Genomic DNA, 27,727 nt, shown 5'->3' with positions numbered 1-27,727 from the left:
TTGTTTTTCATACATGTACATGTTGTATGTCTATCTCTTTCTGTTAAAACGGTAAAACTTGTCAAATTTTGATCGTCCCGTGGGGATCCAGGTTAGAATAGGTCCTCAGTACCCATTGCTTGTCGTAAGAGGCGACTAAATGGGGCGGTCCTTCGGATGAGACCGCAAAAACTGAGGCCCCGTGTCACAGCAAGTGTGGCACGATAAAGATCCCTCCCTGCTCAAAGGCCGTAAGCGCCGAGCATAGGCCTAAATTTTGCACCGGCAATGGTGACGTCTCCATATGAGTGAAATATTCTCGAGATGGACGTTAAACAACATACAATCAATCAATCTAATTTTGATCAATAGGAATGTATCACTAATCTCACTGGGCATTGTGTCAATACCAAAACGTGGGGAAATTTCACCTGTAAATTTCCTAATGTTTTCAACGAAATTTAATGTAACCTTTGTGGACTGATTTACGTGTGGGGAAACTAAAGGGGTCACATAATGAAAGAATATCAGAGCATAGATTCCAAGACATGATCCTAGGCATGCAGTGCTTTTCCACATGGATGCAATGATATACATATAAATTGTGGGGAATCATGTGAACGAGAAAGTGAAGTTTGTGAACAACATCCGCTGTTGTGCCCGCGGTGAGCCCTATATCTTGATCAGGTAAACAGAGTAATCCGTAGTCAAAATCGGTATGTAAAGAACGGCCTAACAATTGGTATGAAACACGTCAGGCAGCATTCGACCCATTGATAGGTTGTATTTGCAAATTAGATCGTTATAACAACCACAGAATTTGCGAAATGCTGACTTTAAACGAGACTGTTGAAGCTCCTGTAACATCAACTGATTTGTCAGGCACCTGTCTCGATTGAAGAATTGATCATATGCTATTGTCGTTATAACAATCTACTTTACCAAAACAATCTATCATTGGGTCAAATGCTGTCTGACTTGTTTCATACCGATTGTTGGGCCGTTCTTGGCACACTAATTTTAACTATAAGATATAGGGCTTACGGTGGGTGTGACCGGTCGACAGGGGGTGCTTACTCCTCCTAGGCACCGGATCCCACCTCTGGTATATCCAGGGGTCCGATTTGTCCAACTCTTTATTTTTTATTCCTTATAGGAGTTATGAGATTGTTCAGTGTCCGTTATCTTTACCTTTATAGGAGTTATGAGATTGATCAATGTTCGTTATCTTCACCTTTATAGGAGTTATGAGATTGGTCACTGTTCGTTATCTTTACCTTCCATGCTGAACATTATCTCGAGAATAGAATCAGTTTAGAGATATAAACACAATTTGCAAGTGGTCATTGAATATTTGCATAATTGAAAAACGGCGGGTGTGACCGGTCTATGCACCTGATCCCACTTTTAGTATGCCCAGGGACTCGTGTTTGCCTTACTCTTAATTTTGTATTCTTTATAGGAGTTATGAGATTGATCACTGTTCGTTATCTTCACCTTTTCACACAAACACTGGAAGTTGAATTGATGATGGAGAAGCTGAAATCATCTCATTTGTCATAAAGTTGAGTTGTTAGTTTGTCGTTGTTACAATAAAATATCCAAATATGAAGCAGATATAGAAGACCCCGTGCTGTCTTTTATTTCGAGTTGAGTGAAATATATTCCGTCTATTTTTATTTATTTTTTTTTTTTAAACATAGATCGGTATCAGAAAATAGGGTTATCTGTTGCGTACCTTTACCACACACACCCCCACCCCCCTCAGTGCACGTGTTTGATCCTAAACATATAGATACACAACTGTACAACCAAACGGAATATTTTTCGATGGTACACATTTTATTGAGTATAAAGGAGAGAAAATAAATATCTTTGTAACATAAAAAGGAAAAATATAGGTCCAGTGTTTGAGTGCCTGTGAGCATGAATGGTGTTGTGCTTGCATAGATACTTTAGAGTTTACTTTTCTATAGTTGACATTTTCTATTATACCGTTGAAACTACAAAAAAGCAACATTGTTGGCATAGCATTGTGAAAAACTTTCCGACAAACTTAGCGGGGTTCCGATACGGGGAAAATATATTAATACAATTCTAGTGTTTATTTAGCGCCACCCCTGGAATTCAAAACGCTGAATGTCTTTCCTTGAGTGTTAATTTGGTGGTGTATATTATTAATGTGTTAAAAATAATGAATTTTTAGGTTTGACTATTGATCATAAGAAAGTACACATTTCAAAAGGATATTGTATCCTTTATTATTTAAGTAAAATTCCCGGAGATGAAAATAAGATTTAGTCAATAAACCACTGTGGCGGGACCTAGGAGGGTGGAAATAACCTCAGCATGTATTACAAGTCTAGGAACAAGTCAGAGAAAATTTTAGATGTAGTTAATTATTTTTAAAAATAAAAACGGTTGTTGCACTACGCTAACAGTACACTGTACATTTACGTGAAATAAAATGTAAATGCAATAGAGACAATGATGCCTGGTTATGATTATGTAGTGAGCAATATTGTTGAGTCTCTATAAAAATAATGTTAAAATGTGTTTAAATTATACTTCTTTTGTCAACTATGTCTTCCGGGGCCCTTGATTGGTCAATAAAATATCTTGTACATGTATCTTGTATATGATATACTGTAAAAATTACTACACCGAAAAAGAGATATATTGGGGTGATATTATATTCTCACTTGAAAAACCGTATAGCGGATGTTTTCCGTGGATCTAAAATTTGACGATTTGCTGACTCAACGGTATGCTAATGATTTTAGCGGAATAAATTTTGGCGGACAAGGAAGAGTTATCTCTCTTTCAAATATTGAAGTCGCATTTGTGTGCATATTTGGCGGGTGTAATTTTTGCGGAAAACTACCTAACCGCTAATATAAGCCAAATTTATCATCCCGCGGAAAAACCGCTATACGGTATATTTTATATCAAAGAACACTCCACAAAGAATGAGGGGTATTAATACACGATTTTAGCCCCCTCCCCCTTTTTTACCAACCATTCTCAATTAATTCCCAATTTTTGTATCTCATTGCCGTGCATGACATCGATGTCATGTTTTCAAACAGATATTGTAAGAGTCTCTTCTTAATTAGGAGTCTAAATTAAACTTAATTAGTTTAATGTCTATCTTGGAGTGGGTTTTGTCATCCACGTAATTTCATAATATGCATTGGAAAATCTTTTTAAAAAGTTCTATATATTTTGTATACTTCACGAGAAAGAAAATTTTGTTTCGTACTGTATGTACAATGAATACTGTAAACCAGCTTTTATTCGCGACGACTTCCCAATGATGAACGGGCTTGTGGCAACTATTTTCGCGACAGAGATTATCATAAAGAAATACAAGAGACATTAAAAGACTGGTTCGCGGCGAGAAATATTTGCGATGATGAGGTTCTCGCGAAGCTTTCTCGCACGCGAATAAAGTTGCTTTTCAGTCATCTGAATCTTAAAAACACTACGCAAAAACGTCTCCAATACAGCTGATTTGGGAGTTTTGAAGGGACAGACTCAAAACCAATTAGGTTTGCATCAACAAATGCAAACGAATCACATTTTTAATTCACCCTAGATCGGGTTGCACATATTTAATTCAGTACAGTTTGATTGCCTTCCTGTTCGTTGCCCACTGTGTTAGTACAATGATAATTAATTAAGAGACTAAAATCCTCACATTAAGCAACTTGATACGTCATTCTGCAGTACGAATTTCGCACACGGATTTTAAGGACATTAAACCGGAAAAAATTGAGCTTTTGTATTCAAAAATCAATTTATCGACAACCTCCGCCATTGTGCCTAGGATTGTTTTGCAATATAATTTAGAACTTTTTCAAATATAAGAAAGAAAACAATTAAAGTATATACATTATAATGTATCATTTACGTCAATTCCAGTTTATCTTACACCAATCGCTGGATTTAAAATCCTTTGTTTGTTTGACAAGTGAGTGACTTTATATTCAAGATATGAACAATTTGAACAACTGTTGGTTTCTCGCAAAACAGTTTAGGATCCATTTAACCACTTCCTGTTTTTCAAGCTCATTGAATTTATTAATTTATTTTTACAAAGCTCATAATTATAAATTGCTGATTTATAACTGCAAAAAAAAAAAAAAAAAAAATTCCCTGCTATTCTCTAAAATGTGGATTATTACCATTACTTTTTGTACAAAATGTAGCCAATAAAATTTACATATATTATCCTTTTATAGCACAAAGCTGTGAAATTTTATCAAACATATGTGATTTAATTCACTGGTTTAGAATAACGCAATAATCAGAACGTAATAGGAGCCATACATGAGAGAAAACTCTCAGTCATGATAAATATTGAATTATGTAGAGGTACAACTGGACACACTAACTCATAGCTGACACTTCTCTGCTGCGTGTGTAAGGTATGGAAATAGAAATTAAAATTATGCCAAAAGGCTGTAAATGTAATTTAATTACCAAAAATGATGGCATGAACAAAACAGATTTAGACGTGAGTAGATGCAGGTGTTTCCTCGGTACATACAATAATAAACTGTACTTTTTACCTGGTATTTGTTTTATTCGATCTGGGCCATATACATGGGACAAAGTTAGTTTTCCAAAGTCACCTGCGGTGGATGTACACGTGACGTATTCACATCTACAAATAGTATATACACAAGGGATACTTAAGTGTAGACAAATACTTTTTGTGTGTTGGAAAGTACTTTTAATTATTTGCATTTATCAACAACGCGAAGAAATTGGAGAGGAACTGTGAGTGAAAATACTTGACAATGCTGTACTTTTATTGAGTTCTGTACGAATGCATTGTTTTTAAATTAGAGAGAGGGGGTAAGCCTGGGTTATGAAGATTGCGTTTGTCGTCAGCAGAACCCCGTTCCTTGGAACGATGAGTCTCTCTCCAAGATATTATTGATATTTTAATTTTTTTAAATAAAAAATCGAACCTTTTGCCCCAGTATGTTTCTACAAAAATGGCTGAAATATAGCCACCTTGTAAATCTTACCTTACAAAATTATTCATATTATATTATTCCATTATAAAAACCAAATTGGAATGGAATACAGATATTATTCAGAATGGACGTTTTGACCAAATATTTATAATTTCGCTTGTCATTCTCTTTTTGAGAGGGAGAAAAACATTCTCTCCATCCCCTGTGAAGTACTAAGTATAGTCACTGAAGTTTCAAAGCAGTTTTTTTGTTAAACGTAATCAAACAGAATTGCAAGTTATCGACGTGTACTTATCAATTAAGCAAAAATTAATAATTAATAGTACGTTAAAATGAATAATTAAAAGTATGTTAAAATGTAAAATTAAAGGTACGTGAAAATTCATCAAAAGGATAGAAGCTAAGCGTAACAGGAAAAATTGCAGAACGAATAAAGAAGCTTACTGATGTATGCTGGTTTTATAAGTCAACATTGCTTTTGGTTATCATGTGCGAAATCGAAATAGTAAATCAATTGTATTTGCATTTCCACTGCTTTTACCTTCGATATTTTACCAGTTGAAATCCAAGCCATTTCTTCATGAATGTGAACAAGGTGCGAATGGATCTTTGAAAAATATAATATGACTATTTTAATGGCTGGGAATATTCTGACAGAAATGAAAATAAAATGTAAATATAAAAAATCAATATCGGTTTTTAAAAATTCATGAAGGTATGAACAGCATTGCTAAAGCGCTTTATGAAGTATGCTGGTGTGCAGCATGGCAGTTTATGTCCTCGTGTATTTTCAAGACATGAATGTTTAATGTATTTCTTAAATGACACTTATATCGAAAAGTATGGTGCACAGACGTGCATGCATTTTGAAGAGATGAGAATGGTTCCCAGTATAACGACTGGTGTTTTTAACCCTGTCGATTTAAATATTATCGACGAGAAGTAGACAATACGCATAAATTCTTTCATGTTTATATATCTAATTCTGATTCAATATCTAAAAGAATGAAAAGGCTGTTTCTATAAAGTGTTATTCAACATGGAAATATGTATTGTTGTATTAATTAAATAGTATCGATTTCCTTGTCTCTGAAATTTCACATTTCAAGTGAAATGTAATTGATATCAGTTGTATATACGGTATATACTACCATCACTTAGCTTCACGAAGCGTGAATTCAACCTGAGAAATAATCGATGTGAATTCCTTCAAACCATTGAAAAACCGTTCGATGACGACACCCAGGGAAGCACATGTTGATTTCCCGTCAATTCCCATCCACTTAGAATCATACACTAATTAGAGCGGGATATTGATATATACAATTTCTATCTCTTAATGAACACCGCTTAAATTTTAAAAAACACACATAGACGCCGAACGGCGAGGACGCGCGGTCAAACCAGAACAGTTGAAATACCATGGATTGAGGATTTGTCTGCTGTTTAAACCTACATCAAAGGATGGATAATATGCATGCGATACTTTTTACGTTTTTGTTACTTTTCAACATTCAACAGACAAATGCAGGTAATTTTATGTTTGAATATTTCATCATCATTTAGGATTTTATGGATTGACGAAAGTTTTACTCAGGGGAGAGGACGACAAGTGAACACGAACATCCCTTGGAATCTTATTTTTTACGAGAATGATCTAGGTGTTTTATTATTTTTATTTTGTTTTTTCAATTTATTCAAAAAAATGTTTAAACTATATTTGACTACTAAAAAAAAGATATATTAATAGCAATGAATTTATTAACTGGAAAGATGATGTTAGAATCACCAGAAATTCTGTCTATTATTTACAACCATTTACCATGGACTTGTAAATCATGACTAAATATCTTGGGTGGGGTGGATAATATTTAATTCAAAACTACAGATTAGTTTTGTCTTTAATCATGAAATTACAAAGTCGGTTCGTAAAGCAAAACATAGATTTTTAAAATCATCAAAATGATTTTACGTGGTTCTTAAAAATAATAGTAATTAGAAAAATATCAAAGTTCCAAACACTGTTATTCTGACAATATCATGACTTCACGATTAAAGGGATGCTAATTACAATGCAGAAAATGCGTTGTAATATCTAGATATTGAAACTGAAACGCCATGTTAGCGCTCATACATGTATAGATTGTATGGCGCGAGAATAGTTTTGCTTGGATGAGAGTAAAATTGCATGGAGTCATGAAGAGATTTAATGTCTTATTCGTTGCCTCAGGCATTTTAACTCGAAAGAATCAGCATGTTGTTTCGTGCAAACACCATTGCCAATATATTGACAATGTTGCTATCGTCTGTGGAACGAATACGGCTTTGATTGTATTGGGTTGGACATATTTCATAACATAAGTAAAATCCGGGGCATCTTCGTGCAAACTACAGTGATAAAAACTTGTCCTGAAAATGCATATATAGTTAATGAAAATACCATAAATCTAGTTATTTCTGCTGTAGATAAAATTTTGACAATTTTGCCGGTCTATGAAATTCGCAAAATATTTTCGCGAAAATAAAACCCCCCATGTTGTTCTCTAGTAACGAAACTAATTTGAAAAATTAAGTACAACAATATTGATATATAGCAATTTGTCCCAATTTTGCAAACATTCATTCAACGCGAAACCAGATTTATGGTATAGGCCTATGCATTAGACAGGAAATACAATGCGCTGTGAAGGCTGGCAAGTCATTTGAATACGCTGGCCTCCTATAGAAGCCGTCTGAGGACTAAGACATAGCTTAAGATAAACTTCACATATCTTGGTCCTAAGTAAGACCATTGAATCATATATCTTAGGATTTCCCCTCAAGTTAGGACATATACCAATACCCCTTCTAAGATGCACTTAAGAGACGTCTTAAATTTTTTATGCTTAGATATGGGGAATATCTGAACTGAAATGATTTATCTCATCACAATTACACAATTGTAAACAGAGATTTAGTATTTTACATAAACGTGATAGTAGTAAATCATTAAATGTTTAAGGCATGCGTGAGTATGGAAACTGACAGCATATGCAGTTTACGATTCGAGTAGTCATTAGGTTGGGGGCATATTTTATTAATGCTTCCTATAAAGGATCATAGTTTTCTTAGAAAAGATTGCTTGTTTGAATTCATTATATTTTTAATGCAATGTTTTTGAAACATATTTCTTCGGTGATAACCATTGCTTTCTGACATCAATCAGAGACTTGCAAGGAAAATTGTAGAGGAATTCATCACGAATATCATTCAGTACAAAGTCTTGTTTCTCTGGGTTCATTTCGCCAGCGTCCAGTTTCAATATACAGGCTCGAAATTTACAAAACGCGAGAGCATTTTTTCTGGATATGATGTGAAATATTTTTCGAATTTTAATTCGTCTTTGTACATTCTGTAATATTTGGTTTATTGGGTAGCGCTTTAAAATATCGTCAGAATTCCATTTTTTGTTTGAATTGATCGAGCAAAGTTTTACTTTTGACTTTAGCCAATTTGGATTACATGTGTTATTTTGCCATTGTTTGAAAGTTCGCAATTGTTAAGGATATTTGAGACGTTCTTAAACCAAGCAATCTTTTTCGCGTATTGGTTTATAATATCGGTACTGTTTTAACAGGAGATTCGCTATTTTTGTTTCTTTACTAAGTGTAATTGTAAGCCAAAAAGAGATAATACGCGCTTTGTATTTGCATGTGCAGGGGGTGTCGGTCAAATCGGCCGAAGCTGATGTCCGAGTTTTATAATCGTCCGCATTCGTCAACGGGAACAAGAGACATCCGGCACGAAATTTTTTCGCGATATACTTTCTTTGTAAAAGAAACAAGTTTTTGCTAAATATTACATGTGTATATAAAATTAGATCATCTTACGCGATATCTATATAATATGTAAATGTCACAAGCACGCTTAAGAAGGGCTGCTACACCAGAGAAAATTGAGGTGGATGAAAAGTGGAAGATGTGTACAACAATATTTTGAAATCGAAAACTTTCAAATTCATTTTATTTAGTTTTTTTTTAAATACAGGTTTAGATGAAAGTAATCTGAAAAAAATATTATAACCCTTGCTTGACTCAAACCCGCGATCTGCAGATCAGCAGTCGACAGGTTAACCCACTGAGATACTCGGATTCGTTTTTGTATCGAAAAGAAGTAGACAAATATTTTCATCCATCTACTAAAAGTAGAAACCAATCTGAAAAAAAAAATAATTAAACCCCTGATGGACTCGAACCTGCGATCTACAGTTCAGTAGTCGTCGTGCTAACCTACTTCGCTACTCAGTAAGACGGTGAGCTTTGTAATGAATAGACACATATTGCTGATATCTATATTTTCATCCATGTTTTAAAAGGAAGTCAGCCATTATGACGATATAAAATACCTCCTTAAATGAATCTAGCCTATGTTTCAATTCTTACAAACCATCTTTATAACGTCAGGAGTACGTCTGTCCTAGTTAGGATAGTCCTATCAGAGCTTCTATATCAATTTGAAGATATGGATTAGGACAATCCTAGGTATAATCCTAAGACACCTCCTGAGGTCAAATCTTAGGAATATTCTTCAGACATTTTCGATAGCATGCCTGCTGATTAATGTGTATAAATTTAAGAACTGCGAAGAAAATGTAACAATTTTCATCTAATGACAGAATTTCATTGCTCCAAAGAAGATGTGTATTTTAAATATCCACTTCATTTAATTCATCAATAAGATTATTTCTCGCAGTAATTTTTTTTAAGCAAAGAAGAAATTATCATAACCCTCCAGATCTCCACAAGATTATTCAGCAGTGTCAATAATATATCAATATTCAACGAGTGTCTTAATCTGGTCTAATTTGGTAAGTAATAAACGTTTTGGAAAGTTAATTTCTATTCATTGAAAAACTGCTGAATGGTAAGTTAAGAACCTACTTATGTATGTGCTTAAAACGATGCTTTGATTACACTATTCAAAAGTGAAAGTTGGTTATAATCATTTCTAAGTGATATGTTCTATTTTTTTATTTTGAAAATGTATTTTCTTATATCATTTTATTAAAGACCATGCACAGTGATTTTTTTAAAAGTAAGAGTTCCACATTTTGTGACGAATACAGTCTGTTCCTAGTGCTTTCACCGGAAGAATTCCATTAACCACTTCTTGGTCCAGAATAAAAACACAACTACTATATTTTTTACACTATGTATATAATTCAGTACCGAGTTTTGACAGAAGTCGTAAATTTTGTTGTAGATTTATGCTTGAATTTACGTGTACGTAGAAAGCGTTTTATAAAAGGTCGTATTTACGTCCATAAACGTAGAAGTAAACTTTCCCTAACTACGACTGGAACTCTTCAAAAGAAGGTACATATACTATCACAGTTGCGCAAACTACGCATGCGTATTGATTACTTTTGCTTTGCGTGTTTTCGTCTGCTTCAAAATAAGTGACAGAAAACCAAGAATGGTCAGATTCTGAAATTGATATTTTGGTCGAGGCTTACGCCAACTCGATCAAAATTATCCGGGGGAAATTTTCCCCTTCACTTACATGCGAGATGTGGGTGTGGGAAAACGTGGCGGAGAAGCAAACTGATTTTTTTTCTTCAGATAGAATATGATATGATTACAAGATTAGTGACATTACATGATCAAGAAAATAGTAATGACAAATCTTCAAAATTCCAAGGTCCGTGAACGGTTTCAAAATGTCGAAAGGGAAGTCATAGAAACTATATGTAATTTTGCGCTTTATAAATGAATAAAATAATAATAATAATTTGAAGTACGTATTGAATCGAGTACATTCATATTACTGTATTTAAAAATTATTTTCGTATTACAATACAAATTTCTAATTTAAATACAAAAGAAAAATATAAAGGAATAGGTTTTTCTGTTACTATGGATCCAATAAATTTTCAGTGGTGGAGGGGGTTTGCGACCCTAGTTTGTACTTATTCCGGCGCAAAAATCGGGATTGAAGAACCCGAAATGACAAAAATGACTTATGTTAAAAATGTTTGTTTTTTTCTACTAAAGAGAACGTTGCACTCCCATTCACCCCTGTAAATCCGCCTCTGTAAAAATACCATTATACATATGTAGTATTATGAATATTCATTGCAAGTATACTATCGTTTGTTTACCCTTCTTTGATCCATGAATAAATTGACAGTTTGAATAATTAATCAGTACCTGATTGACATTAAGACGAACCTGGGCATCACCATCTCTTTCAACTTAATAAAAGAACGAAAAACAATCGATTGTTCACTTCTTCGACATCTTTCTATGATGGAGAGGGATGTTTTGTGATACATATCAATAGCGGAACCCCTTCCGGTCGCATTCCGGACATGTTTTGAGTTCTTATTCGTCCTATAAGTAAACGACTTTATAACGGATTGTATGATTTAAAGTTCAAACAAAAATATATGCAAACATCAAACTAATTCTCTATTTACTTTGCTTTCCTGCTTTTGAAATTAACACAAGAAATAGTTATACGGATATGGGGTTTGTACATAAATACGTTTGTAAACCTCTTGGATGTTGGTATTTCTTCTTTCTTTTCTTTTCTTTTTTCTTTCTCTTGTTCCGGTAAAATGAAGGGTCATTCATGCGTTATTGTCTCACTATGTATTAGAAGCATTTGCCAAAGGGGGGATCACGCAAGTATTTATAATTTAAAATGCTGATAAAAACATGCGCTGCCTCCTTTTGCGGCAGTACAAATCCCTGAATCCTGTCTTAAAGGACTCCAAAGATTTAGCCATGATGATATTTTTTGGCAGCTGATTCCATATCCTGATGACGGACAGAAAGAACAGCTCTTATACACCGTGGTCAGCAGTATGGAACCAGTGATGGTGTCCTCTCGTGAATCCTGTTTGACTAAACTGGGGGGGGGGGGGGGGGGTCGATGACAACTAGAGAGTTGAAAACCCGGTACATCATAGTGGCCTTGATTCTGATTCGGCCGCCCCAGCTCTCTCTAACCAATCCGCCATCCCTGGGACACTACCGATGGGGTTGTTGTTGATTGTCACAAACCTATAGCTGTTCTTTTCTGTACCCTCTCTATTTTGACGATTTGGTTGATAAATCTGCAGACCATAACTTATATTGATTTTACATTATATAACAAGTCGCTACGGCTACTTAAGCTGGAAAGTGGATAATGTCGAGTTTTCTACAAATTATATTACACACCTTGGTAACTCATTGAAGACAGACTCTCTTTAGGTCTCCGATTTCGGAGGTCAAATCGTTTAGTGTACTCAGCACCTACAAAGGTTCAATTGTAGATTTTTAGCATTTTAACAAATACTATACGTGTATAGTATCTAAAAATAAGATAACGATTAACATTTTCGTTGGGGAAATTATTACAGCTGAGAAACTTGAGGAGGGGGGGGGGGATGATGTATGACGGTAGCATTTTGACTATGCATATAAATATCTAATGAACAAAGGTGTAATAATTCATACCTGATCTCAATTTCTACAATGGTCTCTTGTCCATGAGTTCAATGAGGGCTTGTGAAAATAATTATAACTCACTTTGTAGTATACTTAGAGATATGGGAAGTCTATATTTGATATACATTTACCTTCTGCGAGGACTGGATTAAATCATAGGTCGTACAAATTTAGTTTTGAACTAGAATTACAAGCAAAATTTTTATTCTAGAATCATGTGCAAATGTAATTTTATTTTGAATGTATGCACATGTATACATAAATATTTAAACTCTATCTTTTTCTCGCGATTTGCGAGCATTTCTAGATATGGATATAAAAACAAATACTCGACCAATGCAAATGTATTTACTTAAATGTCTATACAATTTTCAGGATAATTATCCGAATACTGAAATTTCACTATTAATGTTCAATTAAACGTATTCCAATTCCATTGTTTTTCTCCTTCCTGTTTAGCATATCTCCTCGAAAAACGTAGCATTAGAAAACTGCTACATGAGAGGCGACTCTGAATTATACTTATTTATACAGAGAAAAAGACAAACAAAACCAGTTTAGACTTTATTTGGCGAGTATTGGTCGCGGCATAAAACAAGAATTTGTGAGATGCCATTTAATAACAGCTCATATGGGCAAACCCACATAAAAGCAACACCAATACAAAATGCAACATCAATCAACAAGTTCAGAAAAGACCACCCCGGGTCAACCGCGGATGGTTACTTAATTAGAGTATGTTAAATTAACTCAATATCTAGCTCAATTATGCAATGCATTATGATAAAAGCACTCATTTTTTCAACAGCAAGTTTCACCAAATCACAGTCACAAATCACAGAACAGTTTCAATTCACTGGCAACACAATAGACACTGATAGATATGGGTCAATTGGGAGTTGATTTAGAGTTGTGGAATCAGTTGGGAGTTGTGATAATACCAATCATTTTGACAACAGTCACAGTTTTACAAATTCAGTCACAGTTCAATTCCACAGAACAGTTTCAAATTCACTGGTAATACACTATTCTCTTTAGAGAAGTCGAGAGGCATAGCCTTCATCGACTTCTCTTCGCAAGCAATTCTGGAAAACGTGTAAATGCCGGAGTCGGTGACGGTTTATGCTTCGACCGACGTTTCGACTAAGATATGTCTGGATTCACGCAATAGACAAGTTGTTTTCAAACATTTAACAGTAAAGCACAAAACCGTCACAAGGAAATCAAAACTTACTTGCTTTTAATCCATTTTCAACACGCCCCTGTCCCGGGTTTAAGTCACAACTCTGTTTACGTCAGCCTGCTTTTCTCTTAACTGGTCTCCTATTGTGACAGCTCCCAAGACCAGTTAACGTAAACCCGGGACAGGGGAAATGTTGAAAATGGATTAAAAACAATTAAGTTTTGATTTCCTTGTGACAGTTTTGTGCATTATTGCTAAATGTGTAATTTATCACGGCCTTATAGAGAGAGAGAGAGAGAGAGAGAGAGAGAGAGAGAGAGAGAGAGAGAGTTATTAAGATATTTCTATTCATAATTTATTCCGGTTTTATATTTACATGTATAAAGATAAAGAGAGAGAGAGGGGAGAGAGAGAGAGTTATTGAGCTATTTATAATTTATCACGGTTTTATATTTATAAAGAGAGAGAGATAATATAGATGAAATAATATGGCATGGCAATAGTGTTGCATACGTATGACAATAATTACTCATTTAGTCAATGATTGAGAGTAAGAGAAAGAGAGAAGGGGGGTAAACTAGCTATGTGTCTGCTTCTGTTTGGGATACCATCGTTACACAAACACTACCTCCACAGAAACCCTAAAGAGAGAGAGAGGAGGGGGTGTAGACTTCGTGTCAGCTTCTGTTTGGGATGCCATCGTTACACAAACACTACGTCTACAGAAACCCTAAAGAGAGAGAGAAAGAGAGGAGGGGGGGGGGTAGACTTCGTGTCAGCTTCTGTTTGGGATACCACCATTACGCAAACACTACAGCTACAGAAACCCTACAGACGGCCCATATTGAGGGGTATCTTGATCATTCTTCATTTGGTTGTACATGTACACAGATCTACTTGGATTTATTCATTCTCTCGAAACATGGATATTTTACCTACTACACCCACGGCACCGCGAACTCCCGGGACACCAGGAAGTGCCCGGAAACGCCGGGTACTATTATATTTAGGAAATTATTTATATACGATATATAACAATTTAATTAGAAGTTTTAAAAAGCAAAGGTTTAGAAATGGGCTAAACCTGTCATTTGCAATACATAAATATGACCAAGTTTGAAAGTTTACGGGAAATAGAAATGCGGTATGCATGTAGGTAGAAATTTTAATTTTTTTTGTTTTTTGTTTTTGTTTTTGTTTTTGCACAAATCAAGACACTAAGCATAATTTGTAATAACCTGAGAAATTTCCTGTGTATATCAGAAAAATATACACAACAACCGATCTCTTGGCCAGGTAAATAACATTGACCATGGATAAGCTCCGCCCACATTCAGTGATCCGTGGAGCAACCGTACGGTGGTTTGTTTTTTTTTTGGGGGGGGGGGGGTCTTTAAGATTAAGGATTTCATAATTATGTCTCCCCTTCAAAGGGGAGACATTGTTTTTGTCATTTTTCTTCTTCTTCTTCATATTCTTCAACCAAATTTTGTCCAGGCCCTAACTAGAGAACCCTTTGACTTTAAGACTTCAAACTGGGAACATAAGGAGATGGTATGGAGGAGGGGTGCCCGCCCCCAAAACTTTTGACCTTGACCCACTTATAAAGTAAAGGTCAATCTTTTACGTCAACATATAGTCCAGTCCAATAGCTGAGAACCCTTTGACATTACGATTTCAAACTTGGAACGTGGCAAGAGGACATAAATACAAGGTGCACTGCACCAAACATTTTGACCTGACCCCTTTCTTCATTCAAGGTCAAATTAAGAAAAACATGAATAGACCATAACTTTAGAACCCTTTGACATTAAGACTTCTAACTTAGAATATGAGAAGGAGGAATGAGGAAACGGGGAATTCCACCAATTCTTTTTTTACCTTGACCCATTTATAAAGTCAAGGTAAAAAAAAATTATGTCAAAATATAGTCCAAACCAAAAGCTGACTTGACAACCGTTTGACATTGAAACTTGGAATATGGAGAGATGATATGGAAGAGTGCACCAAAATTTTTTACCTTGACCCCTTTCTTCATTCAAGGTCAAATTAAGAAAAACATGAATTGACCGTAACTTTAGAACGCTTTGACATTAAGACTTCAAACTTGAATATGAGAAGGGGGAATGAGGAAAGGGGGAATTCCACCAATTTTTTTTTACCTTGACCCATTTATAAAGTCAAGGTCAATTTTTTATGTCAAAATATAGTCCAGGCAAAAAGCTGACTTGACAACTGTTTGACATTAAAACTTAAAACTTGGAATATGGAGAGGTTATATGGAAGAGGGGTGCACACCACCAACAATTTGACCTTCATCCCCTTACAGTGTCGAGGTCACTCTTTTACATCAAGACTATAACCTGAGAACTATTTGACATTAGGATTTCAAACTTACAACTTTGAAAGCAGATATTAAGACAAGATGTACTGTACCAAAATCTTTGACCTGGACCCATTTCTTCATTCAAGGTCACTCTTTTACATCAAAGTATAGTCAAGACTATAACCTGAGAACCCTTTGACATTAGGATTTCAAACTTACAACATGGAAAACAGACATTAAGACAATATGTACTGTGCCAATATTTTTGACCTTGACCCATTTCTTCATTCAATGTCATGTTTAATAAAAACTTGATGATTTCATAACTAAGGTTTGTTTGACATCAAGACTGCAAACTTGTAATATGGAAAGGCAATATTGAGGAGGGGGTGCACATCACCAACATTTTTTACCTTGACCGACTTACATTGTCAAGGTCACTCTTTTACATCAAAGTATAGTCCAGACCATAACCTGAGAACCCTTTGACATTATTAGGTTTTCAAACTTACAACATGGAAGGCAGATTTAAGACAAGGTGTACTGTACCAATTTTTTTTTACATTGACCCATTCCTTGGAAAGCAGACATTAAGACGAGATGAGATCATGGTTAAATGCATCGCAGGAAATTTTTATCTTGACCCATTTCTGAAGCAAATCAAAATCATGTCTCTCTAACTAACTAATGATGTCGTGTTGGTCAATATGATTCATGAAATAGGCAAAAAATGTGTTCATTTCTCAAGTAACTTGTTAACCCTTTAACATCAATACACCATTCTTAGGTGTAATATTGATGCAATCAATTGTTATTGCCTCTTACGCTTGCACTCATTATTATTGCCCCGGTTATTAGACAATCAAACTTTGAAGGGGAGACATCTGGGTTTATTTGTAAAAAACAATACCCACTAGTTTATACCCGTATTTGTGTAAGAAAGATGAGCATCCACCCCCATCCATCATTTCCAATAAAATCCTCCTACAAAAACAATATCTCGAGATGAAATCGGCCTCGTTCAAAGTACCAGTTGTTTAATTAAAAAAAAAAACCCGCTCTCGTCGAAGAATTCTGTGCAAAGAACTCTATGCATCATTATGTCTATCATCGTTAAGAGCGTACCTACGGTTTTCCAACGTCAGTCACACGTAAAATCTTATGTAAATCTACGTCAACTCGTAAGATATGGCCTTCACTAAATTGCAGATTTCACGTAAGTTGCTATTCTCTGTAAAGAAATGGACAGGCTTAGCCTACATCCACTTCTCTTTGCAAACCTTTATGTTTTGATTCTGGAAAACATGTAAATTCTGGAACCCTGACGGTTCATGCTTCAACCGACGTTTCGACTCAAATATGGCTGAATTTACTTAACAAACACGTTATTTCCACAACTTCAATATTAATGAATGCAACTGTCATAAAGAAAGTAACACTTGCTTGCTGTTGATTCATTTTTACATGTTCCCGGTAATTTGTTTGTAAAGTAAATCCAGCCATATTTGAGTCGAAGCGTGAACCGGTTCCGGCATTTACATGTTCACCTTTTCCAGAATCAAAACATGAAGGTTTGCGCAGAGAAGTAGATATAGGCTAAGCCTGTCTACTTCTCTAAAAAGAATAGAAAGTTGCATGTACGTTTACCTAAAGCTACGCTTGTATTTTGATCTTCAGTAAAACTTGCTACAGGCAATCCATGCCATGACCTCAACTGTCATGTGATCTACCAGAATATAACACCTGTATAAGAGATGGTCTAAAGTTGTGTTTAGCCGAAACTCTTGTTGAAAAGATGTGTTTTGTTGAAACTCTTGTTGAAAAGATGTGTTTTGTTGAAACTCTTGTTGAAAAGATGTGTTTTGTTGAAACTCTTGTTGAAAAGATGTGAAAAGGTATCAATTTGTATATTGAATATTTTTCATTTGTGTGGATTGAAAGTGAACTTTGTAAGGATTAAAACAAAGAACGGGTGGATACTGGAAATACGGGTATCAAAAAGACTAAAAAGTGAAATACCGGTATCAAAAAGACTGAAAAGTGTACTATCGAGCATCCAATCTCAGATGATAAAAAAGATGTTTCTATTGAAAATGATCTCAGAAACGTACAGAAAGGTTTAAAGGGGATTAGTAAAGAGACTTTGTCTGAAGAATTAGAAAAGAGTAATTCCTTGAGTATCTGTATAGGTATAAAGAAGTAAACCTATTCATTTGAAATAATGATAAACCCAAAGCTAAAGGAGTTATTGTTTCTATTATAACACACACACACACACACACAGACACACACAAAGACACACACACACACACACACAGTAGTACTACATTTCGAACACAAAGTCTTGTTGTTAAAATTAGATTGGATGAGAATGTTGAAGTGAAATCATTATACAAAATTTGATCAAATCAAGGTGTTAGATTAATTTTTCTAGCATTTTTTACCATCTTTTTATGCATAGTATATCTACATACCATAGGGAATTTAGAAATCCAATTGATATTAGTTGAACCTACAATATGCCAAGGATGCCTATGGTACGATAACAATATAGAAATAGAAAAAAAAACCACTTTTGGAGACAGCGGTACAAGAAGGGACTGTTATGTGTGGGTGATATTAGTGAGGATAAGAACAGTCTAATCTTGCTGACTTACATACCTTATACGAATAATGGTGTTTAAGAATGGCATTACATGTACCTTACAGTTAGAGAATACATATAAGGGGGGAATAAGAAAGTAAATCTGACAGAAACATTTCAACACTTTGTATCAATAAGGACAAAAGAAAACCACTTCAAATGTTTTTATGTAGAGAATTTTATAGGCAAATGCAAGAGAGGCTCCAACAGGTATCTATTTTTAAAAAAAATGGGAAATTGGTTTCAATATACACGTAATTGTAACATTGCCAGGCAATCAGATGCGACAAATATTTAAGAGCTCTTTTGTTTGAACAATTGAAACAAGTTTTTTTCTATTTCTATATTGTTATCGTACCATAGGCATCCTTGGCATATTGTAGGTTCAACTAATATCAAAAAAATCTTTCCAATTTGAAAAAAAAAATTCACAGCTTTTGTTTCACATAATGAATTGTTGCATGAAATTAAAAGCAAACGTTTAACGAAATATAACGACTGTGATGATATTTACGCATTGAACATCGATTTCATGACTATGTGTGAAACATTTTGGCGTAAAATCAAAATTGAGGTGGAATAAACTGAACATACCCGTATCTAGTAGGTTTTTTTGCATACTTAGTAATAGATACAAGTATTTTCATATGCTTTACAACAGCCGTATCAGCACCCGAGGGCTAAACAGATTATACAGGGTCAATATCCTGTATAAACCAAACAGTGAATGTATCAGCACCCAAATTCATTTATTTGTCAAACACTACGTTATTGCATGTCCATGTATCATTGTTAAGTCTTATTTGTGAGCCATACAAAACAATAGCTGTAATAATAAACTTAAATCTGTGATTCTTTAAGGTGTGCTTTACCAAATAAATTTGATATGGATGAAAAGTGGAGGATATGTACAACAATGTTTTGAAATTGAAAACTTTAAAATTTACTTTCTTTAGGCCAAAAAAAAAATGCTATTTTAGTAGATGGCAATTTGAAGAAAAAAAGTAAAACCCCAACTGGACTCGAACCCGCAGTCTACAGTTTAGCAGTGGACGGACTCCTATTTATCTTTTATTTAAAAATCTTTGGATAAATCGGGATCGAACTTACAACAATGTTGACTGTTTCCAAATCAGACATGAAATAATTATTTTATTACCTAATCTGGTAATCGTGCAATAGTTTCTCACGTAATCGGAAATTAATTGGTCACGTGATGAACTGTTTCACCCCTACTTTCTCTGTTGATCAAAGTTGGAAAACAGGGGAAAAAATTGTTATACTTTCATGTATTCATAAGTAAGAAAAAGAAAACTTAGGGTTTCTTTAGAAAAGCTGTATGTGAAAAAAGAATTTATTGCTCAAAAGATATGTTAAACGAATTTTGCAATGCACGACAACCTATATTTGGCAGATATTATTGTTAATTTTTATTTTTGTAAACAAATAAACTTTATCATGTAGTGATGCATGTGTAAGATTGTTCCCCCACAGGACAATGCAGTACTTTTATTTGAACGTAAATACATGTAATGAAATTATAGGTACTACTAGGTTTATCAAAACACACGAGTACCACAATGAACATTGTCTATTGACTGTATTCTACATGTATAGTATAGCATGTTGTATAAAACAATTTAAAAAGTAAATGTGAAACCAAAAACGTCTTCGTCAGAAACTTCCAAACAATTAAGGATAACGGGATATATGCAAAGATTCTGACATTTTCTCTAAAAAAACATATTCATCTCCTTAATACCAATAGGCATCGTACGATTTCCGAAATAGGTTTAAATTTTACATTGTAGTAATATTACCGTACTTCGTACATCGGTCTAGGTAGCTCAGGGGTTAGATCACATAACTAGTATTGCAATGGTCCCGGGTTCGATAACCGATTATTCCAAAACCTTCTCTGCTGCAGTGAGATCTATTTATAGAAGTCAGTGTAAAACACATGGGCATCAACCAGGGCCTATCAAAATATGCTAACTCTAAAACAGACGTGGTGATATACCCAAATATTTGCTTGTAAAAACGAGATAAAATGCAAGCGATTTTTGTACGTGAAATGTCACGAAAAATTATATATTCTTGAGAAACGTCCCGTATGTCCTTTTAAGCAAATATACTTTGACCAATGAAGGTAGATTTGAAAGATTAGCTTTTTTTCTTTAATCGTCTGTTTGATTCACAACGTCACCAATGTGCTACTCCATACTTTGAAAACGGTCTTGTCGAAGGTGAAGGTCACCATTCCACAGTGTCGGATCAGCATTTTAGACAACAGAGTCCTAACATGTCATATCCATTCCTCTGCATGTGTATTGCTCTTGATAGATCGCGGTAGCTCAGTGCTGGAGCGCTTGCTTCGTAATCGGGAGGTCGTGAGTTGGAGCCCCCCCCCCCCCCCTGCCATGGCTACATCCAACCTACGGCGCAAACATATGTAGTGATGGCTTCTTCGTCAAACGCTCGACATTTAGAAGTGAGAATCATGGTTCTTTTGGATATGACATTAAAAACGTAGGTCACGTGTCACGGCAAGTGTTGGCGCGTTAAATAGCTACAGACCTTAACGCTGGTACTTAAGGAGTGAAAAATTCTTGATGAGACGTAAACAAACAACATTGACGATCTGCAGTTATCATCTATAGGGGAGTGTCCCTCCAATATTTTGTAGAGAGAAATGCAAGGATTCAATATATTATAAAAGATGAATTATCTTAATTTCGGGTCTCTATAAGTAATGTGCGATCTATTGAGCCTTATGGTCGTCTGAATATCGGATGCTGTATTAAATATTCTGTCTATTTATCTAGACAGATCGAGGTACCGATCCAACCATGGCATGAATTTAAATTGTAAAAGTTGCAATTAAAGTCTTCAATTTATTGTCACGGACACCGTCTACCATAGCCAAATTTGCAATTCAATTTCAATGAAGAAGATCGATCTTCAAAAACAATTATACGCATAACTGTAAATATGTTTTGTATCCTTCACATTCAACTACGACTTCTCTAGCCTCTCCGGCAATCTCAGGAAAGGCGAAATTTGTACAACATGGACGCTTCCAACCATTGTGTAGGTCATTAACTAGTGATTATTAACATGCTTTTAGACTTTCTATGGGGATATCTCATCATTTCTTGCAAATTCGTATTGGATGATAGATGATACATATTTTTATAGTCGTATTTTGATTTTATATAAATATGTTGGTTACCGTAGTACATTCGAAAACTTCTACATAAGAATTAAAAATCTCGGCATTAAATATACCGAAGACGTTTTATTCTATCAATGATACTTATTTTCACTCACGTGTCCAAATAAAAGACACATTAGCGGCGGGTGTGACCGGTCAACAGGGGATGCTTACTCCTCCTAGGCACCTGATCCCACCTCTGATGTGTCAAGAGGTCCGTGTTTGCCCAACTATCTATTTTGTATTGCTTATAGGAGTTATGAGATTGATCACTGTTCGTTATCTTCACCTTGCATTAGAGTCTTCCACATTTGCTTCATACCAGCATATCTTATTGAAAATTAAATCAACAACTCAACTTTATGACAAACAGGATGGCTTCAGCGTCTCCATAGTAAATTTCCACATTTATGCAGTAATATCCCATTATCATCTGCAGATGGTGTTCATGTCTCTGAACTGACGACTATGTTTTGCGTATGAAGGACCCCATTGGAAATAAGCTATATGGCTTTCATGAGTTATCCTTGGCATAGCCATACGTGTATACATTAATTTACTCACTGTGCTCTTAAAGTCAAATAGCTGTTAAAATTTACCTTTTTATCTTATGTATTTAACAACAACTTTTGTTTTAACTATGTGTTCCTCTGTGATATTGTCTTGTATTTATATTGTGTATGTGCCTATTCCTAAATAAATAAACAAATAAACAAGTATGATCATTTTAATCGAGGTAGGCTACTTACGAATAAGTTAATGATGCAGGAGTTTCAGCAGTCTCGTTAAAAGTAACTATGTCAAAAATCTTATGGTCGATATAACGATCTTATTTGCAGATGCAATCTGACATTTGGTCCAATGCTGTCTGACATGTTTCATACTGTAACAATTGTTAGACCGTTCTTTACATACTGATTTTAATAGCGGGTTACTTCGTTTACCTGGTCAAGAAATAGGACTCACGGAGGGTGTGACCGGTCAACAAGGGATGTTTATTCCTCCTAGTCACCTGATCCCACCTTTGGTAGGTCCAGGGGTCCGTTTTAATATGCATAAAAGGTGAAGATAACAAACAGTGATCAATCTCATAACTCCTATAAGCAATTCAAATTAGAGAGTTGGACAAACACCGACCCCTGGACCCACCAGAGGTGGGCGTATCTTTTTAAACTACAATACCACGGGTTACTTCATTTTTCATCTCTCTAAAATCAATCTTATTAAAATCAGATCCTCTGATTCGCTCCCGTAGATCGCTACACTAGGTTTGGAGGGTTATGTATTATGCACATTAGTGTAGCGATCTACGTGAGCGGATCATGGGATCTGATTTTAATCAGATTGCTCTAAAATTGAAATTTTACGAAAACATTTCATTCTTTTTAACATTCGTTTGTAGTTCATTATTGAAAACTTGTATCTAATTATCAATTTTGTTAATCATTTGACACATGCAAGTTTTTCTTTGATAGTCATTTTGGATTCGATTGTAAACAACCTCTCGCTTACGTGATATGTTTGGGGTTTTGTTAAATGTAAATTTGTCAGTCTATAGACAATTCCATCATGCTGTCAACTCTGAAAGGTTGATAGGAAACAATCCAATTAAATGGTGTAATGGATGAACAAACAAGATGTCATTTATATGTCAATGAGCGCTGTTCAAACTAGAGCAAAACATGCTGATAGCAAAGCGCTGGGGACAGATGATATTTAATTCGTCATCAACGTACTTTGATATATCCAGTTAATTCATAATATGTTTTAAAACTACAGGGCATGAAAATATATTTGCTGTAAGTGTGAATTCATTATAAATGTGTTCGCTGTGACCGTGTTTTACTGTAAGTGTGAATTCATTTTAAGTGTGTACATTGTAACTGTGTTTTACTGCAAGTGTGAATTCATTATAAGTGTGTACGCTGTAACAGTTTCATAATAGTTGTACAATACTTCTCTATGCATGAAAACTCTCACGGGTACATGAATATTTTACTACCCCGACATACATATGTAGGTTATAGTTTTATTTGTAGGTGAGAGACTTTCAGACATTTGAAATACTTGTCAATCTCTCTCTTTCGTGAAATTTACCAAAGCAAAGCAAAAATAGAAAACAAGAAAATAACCAGAAAGAACCACCTACCCCAACCACACCAGACGTCGTGATTTGATGAATTGCCTAATCACGGTTTCATGTTTTATAATCTCAAAAATGTCCTTGATGACGAAAAGGAAACATGTAATATCATTGACGTTTTGAAATATCTCAGCCAGTAATACTTATAGCAATTTGTTTGCTGTTATCAAATGAAAATTGGTCACTAAAAGAAAATTCTCGCGGGATTGCAGGACTATGTTTCCCGCAGTAATTCTCGTCATCGGTTCATAGCACTCTCGCGAGAGTATGTCAAGAGGTATAACAGGGAGCGAATGTTACACAATCCGAATTCTCACATGTAAAAAGACAATCTTATATCTTGTGAATGAAGTCTCGAGAAGAGTAGAGTAACCTGAACAATTTTTAAAGTTTACTTTCATGTTAGAGCATGATCTGCGTATGATTAATTCTAAATTGAGGCAGACTACTGAAAAATAAGTTGATGTTACAGGAGTTTCCTCGGTCTCGTTTAAAGTCAGCATTTTGCAAATTCTATGATCGTTATAATATCCTTATTTTGCAAATACAACCTGTGATTAGCTCAAATGCTCTCTGTCGTGTTTCATACCAATTGTGAGGCCGGTTTTTTTCATACATGCAGATGCAATGATGTAACCTTCTTCGATTTTTTCTTATTCTGGCGTTTTCGGGAGAGGGCTACAATTCCATTTTGGGATCTTCGTAATTACATGTATGCTAAATATTTATATGAATAACCTATAATAAGCTCCGTGTATTTGTCTGTAATGTTGTTTATATTAAAAAGAGTATCAACTTTGCGCTTAGGCATGTCTAATAAAGGTGGGTTTTTAAAAATTAGATATCATGTTCAACATGCAAAATTTTTGTCTGCTCTGGCATGCTTGTTATCGCGAGATCTTGTAAGTGAATCTTCTGAAATTCCAAAATTTTGACAATCAGCGCGAAAATGTACACAATGTAATTGTGCAATACGGACTCGAGCCATTCCGACAAAGAAAAAGATTACACTCTGTTGTTCGTTTTTTAACTTGATATCAAATCTAAACCTTTCCTTTACCGATGAAATCGTTTTTAAACTTGATATCGAATTTAAACTTTTCCTTTACCGATGAAATCGTCTTTTAACTTGATATCAAATTTAAACTTTTCCTTTACCGACGAAATCGTTTTTTAACTTGATATCAAATTTAAACCTTTCTTACATCGACGAAATCGTTTTCTCCTCCATACGCGTACACTGATGTAAACACTACCTTATATGGGCATATATAAATAATTTGACAACCGGAAGTTCAGCTTCAGTATATCAAACATGGCGCACAATATGAATCGAAAAATTGGAATTATGGAAATTTTTGAAAACGGTAGAATAGAGACTTACAAATCGTACGTTGCAGGTTGTGAATATACATATATATATATTGACTAGGAAACATATGATAGATTAAGTAAAGAAAACCAGCAAATTTTCAGAATGATCGAAAATGTTGCGGAAGTGAATCACTCCAGTAACTGCACCATTATGTAGATCCTAAGGAGTTGTAGCCCCCCCCCCCCCCCTCACCCCCCCCCCCCCCCCCAAGAAGGTCGGAGAGGACTACATCCTACTATTCTTTACATAGTATGATGATACTGATTTTGACTACGGATTACTCCGTTTACCTGATCAAGATATGGGACTCACAGCGGGTGTGACCGGTCAACAGAGAATGTTTACTCCTCCTAGCCACCTGATTCCACCTCTGGTATGTCCATGAGTCCATGTTTGCCCTACTCTTAATTTTGTATTCTTTATAGGAATTATGAGATTGATCATTGTTCGTTATTTTCACCTTCTCGTCAATAAACCATTGACTCTATGCAATATCAAAGTCTTTGTTTGACACAAAAAGGACCGAAATATATATGTAAAAGGTGAAGATAAAGAGCAGTGATCAATAGAGACTCTTATAAGGAATCATCTAAAAACATATTAAAGAAAATTTGGCACTGTAATGGCTAAATCTCTAGTGCACTTTCAATTTATAATCAAAAGAATTATAAGGACAATATGATAAATATTTCAAAAATATCAATCATGATTTTATTTTCACAATGTAAATCATTCGTAAGATACGAGAAGTGTATAATTTATTTATCGATTTCATAAAAATTGTATTGGAAAATGATGGGTTCGTGTTTCTTGTAATGTATACATGTCTGTACTTTTGTTTGAAACATACTCAATTTGACATTTAGGATAAATTATGCATCAGCCAGTCTTACGCATTTCCCTGGAGTTTAACTTTCTGTAATTCTGAAATGAAACACAGTAAAGAAATATGAGCTGCAATCGGTGGTATTTATTTCAATGTCGATTTCATATAATTACTAAGTTACATACATGTACAAATTCAATTGATCTGAAGAAACAAAACACTGTTAAGAGCACTCATTTAGAATCCTGATATGTATATATGTATGTCAAGTTTCCTAGGGGAGGGGGGGGGGGGTAAGAAATGAAATACTATGGTGGGAAAATAGAAATATCTACTTACACTTTCAATATCTGAATCTGTGGAGGTTTTATTTAGATACACCGTGCCAGTCTCATTCACATTGTTTATCATCAATATCTAAGCATAAAATAAACACTTCTAAACTTTCTGTGCCTTCTCTTGTAAATATTCAGAAGTCAGGGGCGGATCCAGGAATTGCGGTTACGGGGGGCGCCACTTTATGAGGTAGGGGGTCTGGGATTTTACAGATTTAATAGGGCTTGAAATATGTCTCCTATTTAGTCATTTGTACCATTTCCTACCATTTCTAATAAGGTGAAATTAATAAAATGACGCAAATTTTAAGGGTTTTTGGAACAAAATTACGTTCTCCCAATAAAGAAATCAAAAGATTTTGTCATTTATTTCTCCGGGATTCAAAGAAATGATTGCTTCTTTTATCGTTTAGTACATTTTTCTATTCAAGATACCCCGATTTACCTTAAATTTGAAAATTTTAGTGGGGGCGCGCGCCGGTTGCGCCCCCCCCCCCCCCCATTAAATCCGCCACTGGAAGTGATACAAACAGCGATATTTCATGTGCCCTTCATTAATCTCACTACTACTATATAATGCATTATACCGGATCCTCATTCCCGAAGCCTACATGCAACAGAGCGGTCGCCCTCGAATATTCCCGATGTAATCCGAATGCTAGAGGTGGGCAGTCGCGAGCGCCCGCTCTGCTGAACAAGCTTCCGATGTTTCCATTTGTATTGAGAATCTTGACATCTAATTGTGATGTTATTACTTCTGGCAGAATTATGGTTAACAGTGTCACAGATGAATCCAAAGGGGACTGTTATATCATTGGGTCAAATGCTGTCTGACTTGTTTCATACCGATTGTTAGGCCGTTCTTGGCACACTGATTTTGACTACGGATAACTCCGGTTACCTGAACAAGATATAGGGCTCACGACGGGTGTAACCGGTCAACAGGGGATGCTTACTCCTCCTAGGCACCTGATCCCACCTCTGGTATATCCAGGGGTCCGTGTTTGCCCAACTCTCTTTTTTGTATTGCTTATAGGAGTTATGAGATTTATTACTGTTCGTTATCTTCACCTTTCATGAAGAACTGTGGTAATTGTATTCCAGGGTGATATTATATCTATTCATATCAGTCATATACGAAAAGAAATTATACATCCATATGTTACATTTTTATTTATTCATTTTTTTTTTTTTTTTTGGCTCTGGTTTACCTGGAATATGAATGATTTTAACATATAT

At 35.0% G+C, this 27,727-nt stretch overlaps 2 protein-coding genes across 3 annotated transcripts in view; one reads left to right on the top strand and one right to left on the bottom strand.

Moving 5' to 3' along the window:
- LOC125670090 (uncharacterized) overlaps positions 1 to 27,727 on the bottom strand; it is a 675,065-nt gene that overhangs the window by 310,414 nt on the left and 336,924 nt on the right. The window lies entirely within an intron of this gene.
- LOC125670134 (uncharacterized) overlaps positions 6,249 to 27,727 on the top strand; it is a 73,621-nt gene continuing 52,142 nt past the window's right edge. The window contains exon 1 of one of the 2 annotated variants that reach the window (XM_048905118.2): positions 6,249 to 6,498. In XM_048905118.2, coding sequence (XP_048761075.2) covers positions 6,432 to 6,498 — 67 coding nt within the window. In that variant the 5' untranslated portion in view covers positions 6,249 to 6,431. The remainder of the gene's footprint in view (positions 6,499 to 27,727) is intronic. The other variant, XM_056162641.1, reaches the window with a different exon arrangement.

The sequence above is a fragment of the Ostrea edulis genome, chromosome 4 (assembly GCF_947568905.1).
Source record: "Ostrea edulis chromosome 4, xbOstEdul1.1, whole genome shotgun sequence".
Classification (NCBI taxonomy): domain Eukaryota; kingdom Metazoa; phylum Mollusca; class Bivalvia; order Ostreida; family Ostreidae; genus Ostrea; species Ostrea edulis.
The sequence above is the reverse complement of the archived record's forward strand: the minus strand, read 5'-3'. Positions and strand labels throughout refer to the sequence as shown.